General features: G+C 41.2%; 1 protein-coding gene across 1 annotated transcript in view; it reads right to left on the bottom strand.

Annotated features, from left to right (window-relative positions):
• Positions 1–1,616: 1,616 nt before the first annotated feature.
• The window catches only part of KCNB2 (potassium voltage-gated channel subfamily B member 2), a gene marked incomplete at both ends in the record, with an annotated part of 162,845 nt that continues 146,189 nt past the window's right edge, over positions 1,617–18,272 (bottom strand). Inside the window, one exon of the mRNA XM_083360785.1 lies at positions 1,617–3,761. Coding sequence (XP_083216911.1) covers positions 1,617–3,761 — 2,145 coding nt within the window. The remainder of the gene's footprint in view (positions 3,762–18,272) is intronic.

Below are 18,272 nucleotides of genomic sequence, written 5' to 3'. Positions count from 1 at the left end.
AATGTGCTCCTTGGCCCTACATAATAAGTGTAATTCTGAGTAATTTGTAAAGTTGTTTTTTTAAAGTAATATAGTTAAAATGCTGTTTAAATCTTCTACTGAATTTTGTGATTCTAAAATAACTAATGTATTAAATCTTTATTAGCAGAATTAGTTATAGAAAAAGAAAGAAAAAGATTGACTAGAGTGCTTGCGATGGGAGAGATACCATGAAGATGAGCAATGGAGGTTTCAAATTATTCCATTTTCTGCATGTTAATTGCTCTAATTAGATGGAAATGGCAATAATTATGAGTGAACCAATCTGCATTCAGCGTTCCTTGTGCAAAATTGAAGCATTCAGACATTTTGCTGAATAAGCACAATTACAAGTTTCATACACTTTTAAGCCCTGTGCCACAGTTTACAGACCACTGTGGCCACAGCATACTCTAAGCTAAACACAAACAGTCTGCTTTACTTCTTTGCACAGTGTGTGAAACTCAATAATTTCCTCTGAAAGATACATTTTCTGACTTCGTATATGTGACAATTCCTTTGGTTGATTCATGGAATGATATTGATACAGCATTCTGAAATGAAATAATAACTAAATTGGAGTGAAAAATGATGTGCAAATGACACACTACTGTTAAAGAAAACAGCAGATATACAATAACAAGAAGTCTACAAATAGTAAGATTTTAACAACAGTGCATACAGTAATCACCACTGTATTACAACATTATTAAAGTCTTAAAATAAAATAATCAGTTTTCATGTCATTTGGCACATTTTATTACCATAAAAGTAATTTTATTTCTTGTAATGGTTTCTTGTTTGCTTTCAACTTGGCAGGTATAACAAAAGTTCAATTCCTGGTCATTAAATCTTGCCCAGTCTTAAGAATTTTTTTTAAGAAGCTGCAAGTGCATCCATGACATCTATGCAAATAAAAATAATTGAAGCTATGGTTCATTTCACAAAGAAATGAGAAAACACTGCAATTTTCTTAAACAAAGAGTGTACATTGGATTAAAGAGAAAACAAGATAAGTAAGATGCTCTAAGGATAAGCTGCAATTCTGCAACATAAGTCTTTACAAATCCTCCAGGCAGTGGACTTGAAGGAAGTATCTGAGTCCCAAGAAACCTGTTTTTTTTTTTTTTACAAATCCTTGAAAACTGGAGATGTTCCAGGAAATCCAAATTATTTACAAAATGTGCATTTTGCAGACTCAAAGCACCTTATTTCACACTATTACTAACATATGAATCAATATTTCATCCTTTCATGTGCAAATTCTGAAAGTCAAAAGGAAAAATAAAAGTTAATTAAAATTCATTATCTACAACCATAACTGAAAATAGTAACAGTGTTAAGCATCGCAAAAGATCATCTCTGAAAAGAGCATTTTATTTCACTCAGTTCTTTTGTTGCATTTTTCCTGATTTATCTTTTGTTAGAAAAAAAAGTTTGCTTTTAAATTAAGGTGTACTTAAACTAAGCAACTCTTCATGCCATGCAAAAATAATATTTTATTTACTTTTGAGGCTTCCCTTTTTTAATTCATAGGCATTGCTAATTTCAGTTTCAAGAAATACGTAAGTTTTTGTCTTTATTGCTCTCCTAATTAGTCACATGCTGGTTTCTCTGGTGGGACAGTAACCAGGATCACTAGGATTTGTATGGATTTCTGGGGAAAACAAATGGTTTTCCATTTTGTGACCTTCTTGATTATTGTCTCCTGTTACTTCCCCTCCAACATGATAAATGTCTTGAGTGCAGTTATGCCCCAAATGTTTGGGTGAAGAAGAACTGACTTCAGAGTCTTCTGTTACATAGTCCCCATCCTTAAGTTTATCCCCAAAGCAGTTTGCCTTGATATCCAACTGCCTGTTGTGCCTTAAGCCAGGGATCTCCAAGAAGTCAGCTTCTTCACCAGTGTCTATTTCAGTGAAACTTCTCTCTTTGGCAGGGAAAGAAAAACGTTTCTGCTTGGGGAACAAAGGCCATGCTTGCTTAGAAGCTCCAGAAGAATCTGCATCCAGCAAAGGTCTTTCTCCCTGTGGTGAATTCTCTTCTAAGAGGATAGTGCTGATATGCTGAGGGGTAGATTGTAGGAAGTCTCCTGTTGCCAACACTGGCAATGGTCTTGTGGTGCTTGGTGGGGTTTGTGGAGCGCTACCTCTGTTTTCCTTAAAATTAACCTTAAGGGACCTTGATTTTAAAGGGTTGCTTCCTCTGAAAGAACTTTTTGGGCTGTCCATGGCATTGTCAAAGTGAAAGTGACCATGAAGGAGAGGATGAGGACAGCTCTCACAGCTCATCATTGTATTGATTGAGGAGTAATCAAAGCAGGTATCCCTGGGAGCAAACATTTTATCTTTCATGAGTGGTAAAAGCTGGGAATCTTTTGCTGTTTGGTCTTCTAAGTGGGCAAACTCAGTGGGAAATCTTAGTTGCAAATGAGAACTGGAATATGGAGGAAGAGGTGACCGTTCTGTCTCAGTGAAATCAGTTGCGCAGCTGGCAAAGCTGTCAATGCTAGAAGTGCTTCTCATATCAGGGATGACTTCTTTGGGTCCTGTTATAGATGCATGTCCTTGTCCAGTAACTTCTTCCATTTCTATCTCCTCCTCATTGAGGGGAGGTTTCACTGAAGGGCCTTGGTAGGTAGAATTCAGATTAGGCTGAGACTGAGTTTTAGTAATTTCATTATATAATATTTCAAGTTTCTGAGCACTCAAGTGTTGAGGACTGCAGGCTGCTGATGCATTGTTTAGCTGTTTATATGAATCTTGCTGGCTCACTTCCTGGTATTTGTTCTTCAAGGATTTGTTAGAACCTGTCTCTGACATTGGGCTTCTGGCCCATTTCCAATGGCTTGGAGACAAATGGTTGCCATCGGGAGTTTCCTTTGAATTGGTTGCTTCCTCAGTTTTATCAGTATCAACAGCTACATCAATTAATTCCATACTGCGAGCAAAGGCATCTTTTAAATTCATTGAGACAATGCTTCCATTTCTTTTTGCTCGTTCAAGAGCCTCCCTTCGTTTAATGGCTTTCTCCTGCCGCTTTTGTTCCTTGTAGAATTCTGAGAAATTGTTTACTATGATGGGGATGGGTAGGGCTATTACCAGCACTCCAGCAATGCAACATAACCCACCAACTATTTTACCTAGTAAAGTTTTGGGATAAATGTCACCATAACCTACTGTGGTCATAGTGATGGTAGCCCACCAAAATGATGCAGGAATACTTGTAAATTTTGTAGCATCTTCATCTTTTTCAGCAAAAAACACGAGACTGGAAAATATCATAATTCCCATAGCTAAAAATAGTATCAATAAACCCAATTCATTATAACTCCTTCGTAAGGTAAATCCTAAAGATTGAAGTCCAGTTGAATGTCGAGCAAGTTTAAGGATCCGCAGTATCCTCATGATACGGAATATCTGAACTACACGGCGGACATTTTGAAACTGCAGCACACTTTTGTTGGACTCTGTGAGAAAAATGGTGACATAATAGGGCAAAATGGCAAGCAAATCAATCACATTTAATGGACCTTTGAAGAACTTCCACTTGTTTGGAGATGACAGAAAACGCAAAAGGTATTCCATAGTGAACCATGCTATACACACTGCTTCAACATGTGCTAGCTGAGGATTGTCATTTAGTTGTCCAAATTCATCAATTACTTGAAGCTCAGGTAGAGTGTTGAGTGACAAAGCAATGGTGGATAGTACAATGAACAATATGGATACAATGGCCAAAATCTGTTGAAAAAAAAGATAAATAAGAAAACTGTGGTTAACAAATCATAAAGAATGCTTACATTTCAACCAAAGAAACAGCACACTAATAGAATTACAGATCGCTGTTCTTTACTCACTGCAATTAGATATGCTCCTTTATTGTCAGTACCCCTAGTTAATTCATCTGAAGTGCTAGTCCACAATAATAGTTCCCTTGAAAACCTAATTTATGTGACAATGCTATACTAAATAATTCCAAAGGTCTACATATTTGGGAATAGAATCCAGTAATACAACTCAAATTATTTCAGAGGTTTAATTAGATTATTTACTTCAGCGTATTTTTCAATCAGCTGATTTCTAAGTATAGTACATTAGACCACAATTCCCAGTTCATAGCCAGAGAAGATATTTTTCCTATTGTTATCCTAAATTGAGTGCCCAGTAAATGTTTGAGGTAACAAAAAAAGCAAATGGAATTTGTTTCTGTAAAATGCATACTGGACACTTCTTTAATTACAAACATACTAATTAAAGCTTCATCTTTCAATGTCAAAAGCAAATAGAGAGTCAGTTTTGGGGAAGCCTAGAAACTTGTTTTGTGTACTTGGCTACATTGGCCAGAGTGGAAGTATAAGATGTCAAAGAACATCACTTTAATGAAGGCTGGTTATGATCCACTCTGAATTATGCATCATTCTAATATAATCTCAGTTGATATATATAAAAAATATGACCTTTTAAATAAAAAAGTGTCACAAATCAAAATTAACAAAATATTATTTTAGTGTTAGACTGGCTTTTTTAGGAATCTAAAATGTCATAGGCTGCATTCCTAATTTTAATAATTTTAACAATATGAACATTAATGACAAACCTGTAAGATGCAAAGTTCAGTATTAATGCTAAAAAGAAAAACACAGATATTTGATTGAGCTGTCCACAACTGTAGTGCTGAATATTACCCGCGGATTTAATGTTAGTGGAACTTAACAGTTTAGTAATTGCGGTATATGATTTTATTAAGTTATGTTTTTAAGAACTTCATTAAAAACAAGATCAGCAGACTTATTTAAGTAAGTAGATGAGATTTATGAATGAGTTGTCTCCAGGTAAAATATGAAAATAGGCTCAGATGAATGCAATATATATAGATTGTAACATTATATGTTACCTAATAGCATAATAATGGAATATTAACAGGTTGGGGTCTTTTGCATTTTTTACTTTAACTTTTAATAAAATTGTGTTAAATTAGATTATTATTTATTTATTTTAAGTGAACCTATCCCATCCACATTATTGTTGTATCTTCTAGGGAACTGCCACTGTCTCTCAGCCCAATGAAGGGCAGGACAAACTATGTATGCCACTTGGATCTCCTCTACAAAATGTGAATATACTTCCAATCAATAAACATATAAATACATAAATATTATAGAACTCTTTAAAACAGATTAATTCCCAGATAAAAATTTCAAGGTTACCTAACCTTCATCACAGTTCAGTAAGTGCTGAAGCTTTTGCAGATCTGAGAAGACATTGCAACTTAATAGAATGAAACACACACACACACACACACACACACACAAGTTAAAAAAATAGGTTAAAAACTAAAAATCTATTGCATCTAACCTACCTTTCAAGAATTATTAATTGCCCCTTATTTTTATCACTTGAATCAGAGAATTTGTATGCTTCTAGTATTACATTTCCAGTGTAATTTAAGGCATCATAAACCAAAGTTCTTTTTAAAATCTCTAACTATTGTTAAGTTTGATAAAAGCATAATAATATAACATGGACACAAAAGTAGAACTTCTCCCATAACAATAGCTATCATTATCTGTCAGCAGATTTTCTTGTTCAGTGACATATTGAATATATGATGGCTTTAAACTATCATTATTTTTCAGATTCATCTTGGTTTCCTTAGTTGCCTGGCAATACTAGGGCTGATTTCAAAGCTTCATTCCACTTTAAAAAGCCTCAATTCTATGCACACATACAGAAGAATGAAGACAATATGATGCATTCAAAGGTAGTATTGAATAGACCACACAAACACAGAGTGGCAAACCTTTAGAAAACTATGAATAATTAGTTTCTAAAATGATTGGTTATGAGCCATAGAAAAGATAATCTAGAAGAGTTGTGGGAACAATTTTGTTGCATGAGATGAAGTTCTTGTGATTTAAGTCTGGAATACAAAAATGTTCGATTGTACTGTGTGAAAACTACTCAATTACACATAGAAAACCAATATGTTAGAACTACTATTGCCATTTTCATGTTGCACTTTTTGAAAATAATGGAATTGTCTTCCAGTATTATTTGTTACCATACAAAAATGATCACACACAAAAAATTCTTAGTAGAATTCTCATGAATTACTTTCAAGGAAGTTTTTCCCATTTTAACCAGAAGATGTCTCTACTATACCATCCTGGTATTCGTGACATCAGTTATCTTTTGGAAAAATTGCAATTACAATAATGCATCTCTTTCTCTCTCTCTTCTCCCCAGGAAAAAGCAAACCACAAGTTTCCCAGCTGCTACCATAAACAAAATATGAAATCTGAGCATCAGGCACTTGGAAATTCTATAGATGTATATGCCAATGATATTGTTTTAGTGCCCTCTCTTTTGTTTAGCACCAGCCTTTCTATCAATACTCATATCCTTGCCTTTCCTTAAAGGATTCTTTGTTGAACTTTGTGCCAGAATCCTACATCGCTAATAATTTCAAAAAACTTTATTTCAGAAACATCTCTTGCTGTCTCCCACTCCCTGTAAATCTAAATATTCTATGACTAATTGCAGATGTCACTAAACTGGCAGGAATAGCCAACACCTCAGAAAACAAGCTCAGAATCCAAAAAGATCTTGACATACTTGAACAATGGGCCCTGTTGGATAATGTAAAATTTAATGTAGAGAAAAGCAAGGTTTTGCATCTAGGCAGGAAAAACCAAAGGTATGAGTACAGATTAGGCGAAACCTAGCTCAAAAAGAGTAACTCTGAGAGGGAGCCCTTAGAGTCCTAGTGGACAATCACTTAAACATGAGCCAGCAGTGTGCGGCAGCAGCAAGAAAAAGCTAATACAACCCTTAGTTGTATAAACAGAGGCATAGAATCAAAATCACATGAAGTATTAGTACTACTTTATAGTACTTTATAGTGTCGATTGGAAGGTCGGCAGTTTGGCGGGTCGAATCCCGAGTGCCGCGTAACAGAGTGAGCGCCTGTTACTCGTCCCAGCTTCTGCCAACCTAGCAGTTCGAAAGTACGTAAAAATGCAAGTAGAAAAATAGGGACCACTACAGTGTGAAGGTAACAGCGTTCCGTGCGCCTTTGGCGTCTGGTCATGCCGGCCACATGACCACAGAGACGTCCTCGGACAAGCGCTGGCTCTTCAGCTTTGAAACGGAGATGAGCACCGGCCCCTAGAGTTGGAAACGACTAGCACACATGTGCAGAGGAACCTTTACTTTACCTATAAAGCCTTAGTAAGACCACACCTGGAATACTGCATCCGGTTTTGTTTACTAGATTACAAAAAAGATGTTGAGACTTTGGGAAAAGTGCAAAGAAGAAAAATTAAGATGATCAAGGGCTTGGAGATAAAAACATATGAAGAACAGTTGCAAGAATTTGGTATGGCCAGTCTAGAGAAAAGAAGGACTAGGGGTGACATGATAGCAGTATTTCAATACCTGAGGGGCTGCCACAAAGAAGGGGGGGAGGTCAACTTATCTTCCAAAGCACCAAAGTCAAGACAGAAACAATGGATGGAAACTAATCAAGGACAGAAGCAACCTAGAATTAAGGAGAAACTTCCTAACAGTGAGGACAATTAACCAGTGGAACAGCTTGCCTCCAGAAGTTGTGAGTGCTCAATCACTGGAGGTTTTGGAGAAAAGACTGGACAGCCACCTATCTGAAATGGTATAGGGCCTCCTGCTTGACCAGGAGGTTGGACTAGAAGACCTCCAAGGTTCCTTGGTTATTCTGATTGAAGTGATGACAGGAAAATGTAATATGAGCGATGAACACTACAATCTCATGTTTGAAAATAACATGTTTTAGCCTTAACTTAAAGGGTCAAGCTGCTATTTTTGGGTTTGGTGGAAGATACTGCTGGTGGAGGATATAATATCTGAAATGATTCTAAAATCACCATATGTATTACATTTCCCCAACTTTGCTTCCAGCTATGTTAGAAGCTCTCAAAACTTTTTACTGGAACAGTGGTTGATTATTGAAAGGAGTAAAAACAAAATGCAAAGCATGATGAAATAAATGAATATTTTAATAAACCATTGCTAGCTTAAAAGTACATTGGAATATAGATGGTACAGTACTTGTACAGGCCTCACTTTTGACTCTGATGGTGAAGTGTTTAGAATGCAGTATTGCAGGCAAACTCTGCCCACAGTTGATCCTGACGGGCTCAAGGTTGACTCAGCCTTCCATCCTTCCAAGGCTGGTAAAAAAAAGGACCCAGATTGTTGGGGTAATATGCTGACACTGAAAATTGCTCAGAGAGTGCTGTGGAGCACTATGGGTGCTATATAAGTCAAAGTGCTATTGCTATTATTCCCAAACAGTCTAAAACTCCCAAAATAATGCCCATATTCACTAACTCCCTTCCAGTACAGTCAAACTATCTCACCCCTTTCCTGTGTCTTTTTGTCACCCTTTCACTTCTGTTCATTTCTTCTAATATCCATTCAGCTCTATTATCTTGGGGTGGGGGGGGATAAGCTTCAGGACATCTGGGGAAGGCATGGTGAATCCAGGGAAGACATCTCTGTGAAAGGGGAATTGATGGCAATGGCAAAGAATGAAGTAACAGTGAATAGACTAGATCTTTGAAACCTCTTCATATAGAGAGAGGATGAGACATCACCCTCATATACTTCAGACAGTTTCTTCTTGTGGGTTTGAGTGTGGGAAACAAAAGGATTAGCCATTTTGCTCACAACTGTGGCAGAGCCTTTTAAAGGACACTTTCTGTTGCTATCCTGATTCCCAGCAAAATTCCTTCCTTCCTTCCTTCCTTCCTTCCTTCCTTCCTTCCTTCCTTCCTTCCTTCCTTCCTTCCCTTCCCTTCCCTTCCCTTCCCTTCCTTCCCTTCCCTCCCTTCCAGTTGTTGGCTGACATCTCTGCATCATTATTATAACAGACTCTTTGCATATGACTTTGATTCTTCTACCCTTATAACCATAACATATAATAATGAACTGTAACTGCAGTCACTAAAGACTCACTTGATTTTGTGCTGTTGAGTTTCATTTACATTTTTCTGCTTCTTATCATTATAGGCACAGAAAATCTCTCTTTGGACTAAACTATGCATTAGTCAAATGGTGTATGCTGCAGGATGTTCAGCTAAACTAATCTGCTGTATTCTTCCTGCCTTCTTTGAGTAACAAGACTTGTGGTTACCATATACTTGAATAAAGTTGAATGTTTTTGCTTGTTTGTAAAGGTAAAGGTTTCTCTTCCAGTTGTGTCCAACTCCAGGGCACAGTGGTCATCTCCATTTCTTGGCTGAGGGAGTCAGCATTGTCTGAAGACATTTTCTGTGGTCATGTGGCCAACATGGCTATAGGCCAAAGGCACATACTGTAGAACACTGTTACCTTCCCACCAAAGTGGTACCTATTAATCTAATCACATTTGCATGTTTTCAAACTGGTAGGTGGGCAGGAACTAGGGCAAGGAATGGGAGATCAACCTGTTGTTTTGGTGATGAGGGATCGAACCCGGGCTGACAATTCAGTATCTTCAACTTCTGAGCATGGAAATAACTTGCATTGGATCTGAAATAACACTTTATAATGATAAAGCCCTTATTTCACTTGTTTGCATCAAATGCAGATAACACTGAGAAGTGGCAGTTGGTATGGCCAATGTCACCATTGGATTCTGGAAGATGTAATTCAGCAGTTCCTGAACTACAACTTCGAGTACGCTAGTTAGTTAACTTTCTATTGCTACTTTTCTCCAACCAGCTTCTGTTACTTTTGATGTATATCACTTAAACGTCTCAGATGTCTCTCACTTTATATATTATAGCATAAGCATGGATTTCAAGAAGTGTTTTTCAAATTTATCAACTTTAAGATGTGTAGAATTCAAGAATTCCCCAGCCAGCATTTTTACAAAAAACTGAGCTCAATGAGATCTACGTCATTACAATTACACTTTACAACTGCATTGTATTCAGCAGTTATTTATATCTGAATAGAATTTAAGCTTCAGTGACTTCGCAAGTAATTTGTTCACAGGTAAGTCAATGAGGGAAAGCAAAATGCTTTCAAAGAAAAATCTTTTAGTACATTGTCTTTTACAGTTCAGTAAGCGTTTAATTAAAAATATGCAGTCTTAAACCGTGAAAATAAATTCATCCTATAAAACAATCAATAGAAATGTCAATGAAATGAAAATGCTTAATAAAAATTTTATGATAGGGCAAAGTCTATAGACTAGGAGAACCCAAATAAAATACAGATGCTCTCCAAGCAGCCTTTCATTCTGGGGTAGATGTTTTAAAGTATTGACTAACTAACTAACTAATGCGCCAGAGACAAATTCCTTGTGTGTCCAACCACACTTGGCTAATAAAGAATTCTATTCTATTCTAATGAATGAGACACCATCATTTTCATTTCACCCCAGCCAGAAGTGTTATAAGGGAAACATAATAAGGGATCAATCAATTGTTGATAATTGCTTTGCAACACTAGTTGCTCACTATTACGTGAGCATAAAAAGTCTGTCTGAGGATGGAAGGAACAGGATTTCTTCAAACCAGCAGCTGAATCAATCCCTACATTTTGTTTGAAGGCATATGTCAACACTGCTAACATTGGATGTTCTTGCTTTGACAACAGATGAAAATGCAGGCATTTTCTCTTTTCCTTTTTTCTTACACTTAGAATTAGTTAGTGCAGGGAGAAGGGTTTAGTGAGAAAGAATGTGACACCCTGCCTCCCCACTGGCCTAATGATTGCTCTATTGAACTGTTACTGGGAGCTAAACTCCCACGACTGAGGATGTATGCCATGACCCTCCTTGAAATGGAGAAATTCAGCAGTATGTGAACAAGAACCTGGTGAGGGGATTTATTGAACGGGCCAAATCTCAGGTGGGAGCTCCGGTGTTATTTAAAGAAAAAAAAAGACAGGTTGCTTCATCTCTGCGTAGTCTATAAAGGGTTAAATGCTGTGAGCATGAAAACAAATACCCCTCCCCCTCCTGAAGGACTTCCTAACCCACCTGGCAAAGGGGAGTGTCTTCACTAAACTGGACCTGAGAGATGCATATTACCGAGTGAGGATAAAAGACAGAGACAAATGGAAAACTGCTTTTAATTGTCCCATGGGGAGCTACCAATTTAAAGTCATGCCATTTGGACTTTAGGGGGCTCCAACTGTCTTCATGCAGCTGATCAATCAGGTGCTACATGACCATTTATACAAAGGGGTTCTGCTGTATCTTGATGACATCGATATACAGCATGAATATGGCTGACCATGTAAAACTAGTGAGAGAAGTACTAAAGAAACTGCTGAATGCCAGACTTCATGTTAAACTATCAAAGTGTGAGTTTCACCAGACCCAACTAGATTATCTTGGCTACAGAATTTCCAGTGAGGGCATTGAAATGGACCCGGCTAAAGTGAAAGCCATAATTGAATGGCAACCCACAAAGACTCGCAAACAGCTTCTAGGATTTGCCAACTTTTACCACCAGTTCATCCCCTCCTTTGCCAAAATTGCTTTACCCTTTACAGACTTACTGAAAACAGGCAAGGAGGAAGGGAAACTGTGACTGAGCCAGCCACTAGAATGGACTATGAACTGTCAAACTGCTTTTGAGAATTTGAAAAATCTATTTGCAATCGAGCCGGTCTTAAAACATCCTTGCCCAGGAAAACCCTTTGTGATTCAAGCCTTCGTGATTCATTGGGCTGTATTAAACTGCCGACACTATCTAGAATGGAACAAGGTGCCTTTCAAGGTATGGACTGATCACAAAAACCTAGAAGTACTGAAAACTCCCCACAAATTGTCCCCAAAACAAGTACAATAGGCGCAATACTTTAACTGATTTAATTTCACCCTAAAGTACATACTGGGGGGGGGACTTTTTGGCTGATGCTTTATCCAGACTGCCCCAATACAAGAGCCAGTGTGAAGAGGTTAATAAAGCAATTAAGTCTACAAACTGCTCAACTAATGCCGCACAGAGTCCCACCTTTGAGAGCCCCAAACCCCAATGACCCTGAGGGAAAGAAAATAAAACAGGAGCTCCTCATTGACTAATGGTTTAAAGACAATGAAATCTCCCTAACATGTAGGAATGGTTTGGCTTACAAAGGGGGGAAAGTTGTACTTGCCTGAAACCCTCCGCCTTAACGTGCTCTGGCACGGCCATGATGTAAAACAGGCTGGGCACTTTGGATATTTAAAAACACTACACCTAATCCGTCGGCAATTTTGGTGGCTGGGATTGAAACGGGACGTAGAGAACTATGTCAGGAGTTGTGCTGTATGTGCCACCATGAAAAGAATCCCAGAGAAACACCCTGGACTATTACAACCGATGGCGGACTTTTCCCAACTATGGGAAGAAACTGCTATGGAATTTATAGTAGATCTACCTGAAAGCAAGGGAAATACAGTTATTTGGACTGTGATAGATCTGTCTTCAAAGCAGGCTCACTTCATTGCCTGCAAAGGGCTCCCATCCACCCAGTGACTAACCAAGATGTTTCTGAAACACATCTACAGACTGCATGGCCCACTGAAACGTATAATCTCAGACCGGTGTGTGTGTGTGCAGTTTACAGCTAAGTTTTGGAGGGGTTTTCTTAAGCTAGTTGGTTCATCTCAAGGACTGTTGTTGGCCTTTCACCCGTCTACCAATTGGGTGGCTGAATCCGCGAATCCAATGGTGGAGCAGTATCTCAGATGCTATGTGGATTATCAGCAGATGAACTGGACTGACCTCTTCCCTTTTGCAGAGGTGGGCTACAATAACTCTGTTCACAGCAGCACCGGTTTCACACCTTTTAAAGTGGCCACTGGAAAAGAGCTCAGCCCAATACCCGAATATCCTCAGGGACCCTACACTTCCCAGATGCTTGACCAATGCTTGAAGGGGTGGGATGAAGTCTGGAAAACCATGAAAATTGCTTTGAAAAAGTCTTCAGAGACAAGCAGATAAGAAGAATGCTCCTCAAAGATCATTCCAAGTTGGGGAAAAGGTTTATTTGTCCACGAAGTATTTACAACTTAAGTTACCTAGTAAGAAATTAGGACCAAAGTATTTAGGACCCTTCTCCATCATAAGGATCACTAACCCAGTCATGGTAGAATTAAAGCTTTCCAGACTCTTAGGAAAAAATCATCCTGTGTTCCATTGTAGCCTGCTGAAAACTTTCGGGATTCCACCCTACGGCCTCCCTCTAAGAAGGCACCTGGACCTCTTGTAGTAGCAGGACAGACTCACTATGAAGTGAAGCGTATTCTTGATTCTAGACTTTTTAAAGGAAAGCTAGAGTATTTAGTGCAATGGAAAGGTACCCACTGTCTGAGGCCATCTGGGTTAAGTCTAGCGATGTAAAAGCTGACAAACTCATTAGCAAATTCTATAAGAAACACCCTAATAAACCGAGAAGCAACCCCTAACTTATGATTTTGTTTGCATTACAGGAATTGTCATTTTTGTAAGAGGGGCTGGATGTCAATGCTGCTAACATCGGATGTTCTTGCTTTGACAATAGATGAAAATGCAGCGATTTTCTCTTTTCCTTTTTTCTTACACTTAGAATTAGTTAGTGCAGGGAGAGTGGAGGGTGGGATGCAAGCTCAGTTAGCCATAACTATAACTCTGCTGTGGGAATCCAAGGACAAACTGGGCCCAGAGCTAATAGCGTTTAGGTGGGCTGGAGAGCTGGGGAGAAAGCCCATGCTTTAATCTAATTGGGGAATGTGCTTTACGACTGTTTATTGGGGGTGGGAATTGTACATTGTGAAGTAGCTGAAGGACCACTCGGACGACAGGCTACTTAAACAGCTATTTATTTAGAGCAAGACAAGAACAGAATAACTTGCCGGCTTTTTATAGCCGGCGGCTGTCAGTGAGAACCAATCAGGTTTGTTCGTTTTGGCGCTGCGTCTCTCCCGACCAATCCGCGTCGTCTGTGTTTGACAGCTCCGGCTTCCGCATGGCTCGATGTTTTGACATCCGCGAGCTGTCAGTGGTCGCGCCTGCGCCTTGCGAGGAACTTTGACAGCTGTCAAAGTTCCCGTGTGTTGTTCTGTCAAATCGGTTTACCTCATCGTCTGACTTGTTAACTTATATATTAAAGATGTTTATACATATAATACACCCCTTACCCCTCCCCTGGAGCGTTCCCTCCCCCTTGAACGTTGGAACCTGCCCACTGGTAGTCCTTTAGGTAGGCGGGGGCCCTTCGGTTTCTGTCGGAACGGCGTGGAAGAGGGCCGATGTCTGGTTCTGCTGGTAGCGCGTCTCTTAGTCCCTCTTCGTCTTGGTCAAGCATCGGTAGTATTTCTGGGGGGGGTTGTTGGTCATGTTCCTCCGGTTGCGGTTCTGGGGTGTGTGGTGGTTGTCTGGGTCTGAGTTGGTCTATGTGGCGGCGTAGATTGCCGTGAGTTTGTGTGGATATGAGATAGGAAATGGGTCCTGTTTGTTTAAGCACTGTCCCCTGGACCCATTTGTTTTTATCTGTATAAGATCGCGCCCATATCATTTGGCCTGGTGTGAGTGTACGGTTTGGTTGGGGGTGCTCGTTTTCTTCCGGGAACGTGTCAGGATGTAATCTGTCGAGCCGCGTTATCAGCCTTCTCCCCCATCTTAGTTCCGCCGGTGATTTGCCGGTTGTTGTGCATGGCGTTGCGTGTTGTGACATTAGGAACTGGCTGAGTCGCCGCTGCCAGTTCCCCTTGACGAATTTTTTCAAAGCTTCTTAAGTAGAACGCACCATAATTTCTGCCATCCCGTTCGTCGATGGGTGGAATGGTGCAGACGTGACCAGCCTAATACAATTCTTCATAGCGAAGATCTGAAATTCACGAGAGGTGAATTGAGGCCCATTGTCTGAAACTATGGTGTCTGGGAGGCCGTGTGTGGTGAATATTTTCCTTAGGGCTTGTATTGTGGCTCCTGATGTAGTTTTTCTAAGGGGAGTGACTTCTAACCATTTAGAATAACTGTCAACTATAATTAGGAAACTTTGTCCCTGGATAGGTCCTGCAAAATCTAAGTGTATGCGTGACCATGGGTTTTTTGTAGTTTCCCATTTGTGAATTGGTGCTTGGGGTGGTTCGTTCCGTGTTGCTTGGCAAGTGTAGCACCCTCCCACGTATTTTTCTATCTCTTTGTCAATGCCTGGCCACCATACATAACTCCTGGCCATCGCTTTCATCTTGACAATGCCAGGATGTCCCTCATGTAAGATGTCTAATGTTTGATTTATGTTTTTGTTAGGTATTATGACTCGATTTCCCCACAGCAGGCATCCCCTATGTGAAGATATTTCATTTTTTCTGTTAAAGTATGGCTGGAATTGGGAGTGTGGGTTTTGTGCTGGCCACCCTGTTGTGGCCCACCTGAGAATTCTGCTGAGTATCTTGTCTTTAGCTGAGTTGTTAGCTATAATCTTTGCAGAGAGGGGACAGTCTGGAAGTTGTGAAATTGCTAAAATCAGACCAGCTGGGGCTGGGTCTGGGTCCTTGTTTTGAATTGGCAGTCTGCTGAGGCAGTCTGCATGACCTAATTCCTTCCCTGGTTTATGGATTAATTGATAGGAATAGGCAGATAAGAACGTGGACCACCTTAGAATTCTTGGTGAGAGAATCTGAGGTGTTGTTTTATTCCACGTGAAAATCCCTAGCAGGGGCTTGTGATCTGTGAATATAGTAAAGGGTCTCCCGTAGAGGTAGTCGTGAAATTTTTTAACCCCTGCGACTATTGCTAGGGCTTCTCTGTCTATTTGTGCATAGTTCCTTTCTGCTTTTGACAGGGTGCGTGAATAAAAGGCTATGGGTCTTTGGGTGCCGTCCTTATATAAATGACTTAACACTGCCCCAATTCCATAGGGAGATGCATCGCAAGCGATGCATATTGGTGTGTCCTCTCTAAAGAGGGTGATCGTTGAGCTATTGCAAATAATCTTTTTTAATGATTGGAAGCTATTTTCGTGTATTTTGGTCCAGGACCAGGCAGTTCCCTTGTCCAGGAGCCTATGCAAAGGCTCTGCGATAGTGGCTTTGTGGGGAAGGAAGGCGTGATAAAAGTTTAATAATCCTAAAAAGGCTTGGAGTTCTTGTTTATTCTTTGGGCTAGGTGCTGTTTGAATAGCCTTTAGTTTTTCGGTGGTGGGGTGGATGCCCTGGCCGTCTATTTTGTACCCTAGGAATTCTGTGGCAGTGACTCCAATGGAGCACTTTTCCCTATTAAGTTTGAGACCGGCTTCTCTGAGCCGGCTCAGCACAGCTGACAGTCTGTCAGCTAAGTTTGCTTCGTTTTCTCCGGCGATGAGCACATCGTCGAAATAGGGGCAGACCCCGGGTATTCCTTTCAGGGTTTTCTCCATGATACCCTGGAAGATACCCGGGGCTGCCGATATGCCGAATTGGAGCCTTTTTACTTTAAAGGCACCGCGGTGGGTGACAATTGTCTGGGCTTCCGCGGTGTCATTTGTGACAGGCAGTTGCAAATACGCCTGCGTGAGATCAAGCTTGGCGAAAATGGCGCTGGAGCGGATGGAAGCAAAAACGTCCTTTACCGCTGGCACCGGGTAAGCATGGGGGCTGAGCGCTAAGTTGAGGGTCGCCTTATAGTCCACGCATAATCTTATTTCCCCGTTAGGTTTGACAGGGGTGACTATGGGGGTCTCCCAGCTTCCCCCCTCCGTAGGTTCGAGCACCCCGAGACCTACGAGGCGTTCTAGCTCATTTTCTATCTTTTCTTTGAGGGCAAAGGGTACTCTCCTAGCTCTTATCTTAATGGGCTGGATTGCTGGATTTAATTGTAAGGATACGGGGGGACCCGTGTATTTTCCTAGCGTGCCATCGAAGACGTCTGCATACTTGTTGCAGACGGCTTCGAGACTGGGTGATTGGACTGTATTTACCCCCGTTATGGCAATTCCTAGAGGCCCGAACCAGTTCAGACCTATCAGGTTGGTGCGGTTTCCTGGCGTTACTAGAACCTCTAAAGTGCCCTTGAATTTTTTGTATTCCACAGCCACCTTAGCCTTCCCTTCCAAGGGAATAGGGGTTTTTTGAAAATCTGCTAGATGGACCTGGGTTTGTTTCAGAGGAATTTTCCCCTTGGTTTGTTGGCAGATCTCCTTATACGTTTCTAATGAAATTAAGGAGACTGCCGACCCGGAGTCTACCTCCATGAGGCAGGGTATCCCCTGAATTTTTACCCTGATCCTCACCTTAGAGCTTAAGCTGTTTACCCTATCTATGGTTTCTACTAGGCCCCCTGTCGTTTTTCCTCTGTTGCCCCGGGTAGCTGGCCTACCTGGGGAATTGGCCTCCAAGTCATTGACGTTGTCGCGGCCCCGGCTGCGACACACCGGTTTGATGTGGCCAGTCTTCCCGCAATTGTGGCACTTAGCATTTCTGAACCGGCAGCTTCCCCGGGCATGATTGCCCCCGCAGCTGGCGCAGGTGGCCCGTTGCTCGTAGCGCGGCGGTGGCGGAGGGGGGTTCCTGGATCTTCGGCGCTCCGATGTGTCGCTTCTTCTCTGTTGTCTGCGTTCCATTCGGCGCTGAAGGGCTTCTCCGTCCGTGAAGTCCACCGACTCGTCGCTGTCGCTGAACGTTGCGCTCTCTTGGTATACGGTCGCTGGGCTTTCGGGGGTCGTGGTAGACGGTTTCTTCTTGTGGTTGTACTCGTAGGCCATGATCTCTCTGGTCACTTCTGCCAGGCTCATGTCGGTTTTGGATGTCAGCTTCTTCTGTAAACGTTCGTCCCTCAACCCAATCACCACCTGGTCTCTGATGCGGTCTTCTAGGTCGGGGAAACGGCAGTTCCGTGCGGCGTGTCTGACCCCGGCGATGAAATCGTTTGCGGGTTCGTCTGATCGTTGCTTCTTCAGGGCGAATTGTACCCGCCAGTACAGTTCTGAGCGGGCCGGCATGTAATGCTTCGTAAGCTGGTCTACCAGATCCGCGTAGGAGACCTCGGTGATGGGTACCGGGCTAAACAGCCCTACGGCAGCGTCGTACACTGGGGGTCCACTGATGTATAGCAGCGCGGCGGCCTTCGCTCTGTCATCGGTGATCTTGCTTACGAGCAGGAATCCCTCGACCTGTCCCAGGTGTGATTGCCATCTCTCGAGATGGCGGGTATCGAATTCCCTCACGCGGCCGAAGTTTGCCATGTCGTCCGGTCCTAAGTCTCGCTCCGTTGGAAGTTAAAACTTCCGTGACAGCTCTGGCCGGGAACTCTCTTCCACGGCCGTGACTTCAGC

The sequence above is a fragment of the Vipera ursinii genome (genome assembly GCF_947247035.1).
Source record: "Vipera ursinii genome assembly, chromosome: 3".
Lineage (NCBI taxonomy): Eukaryota > Metazoa > Chordata > Lepidosauria > Squamata > Viperidae > Vipera > Vipera ursinii.
This window is presented reverse-complemented; position numbering and strand designations above follow the sequence as displayed.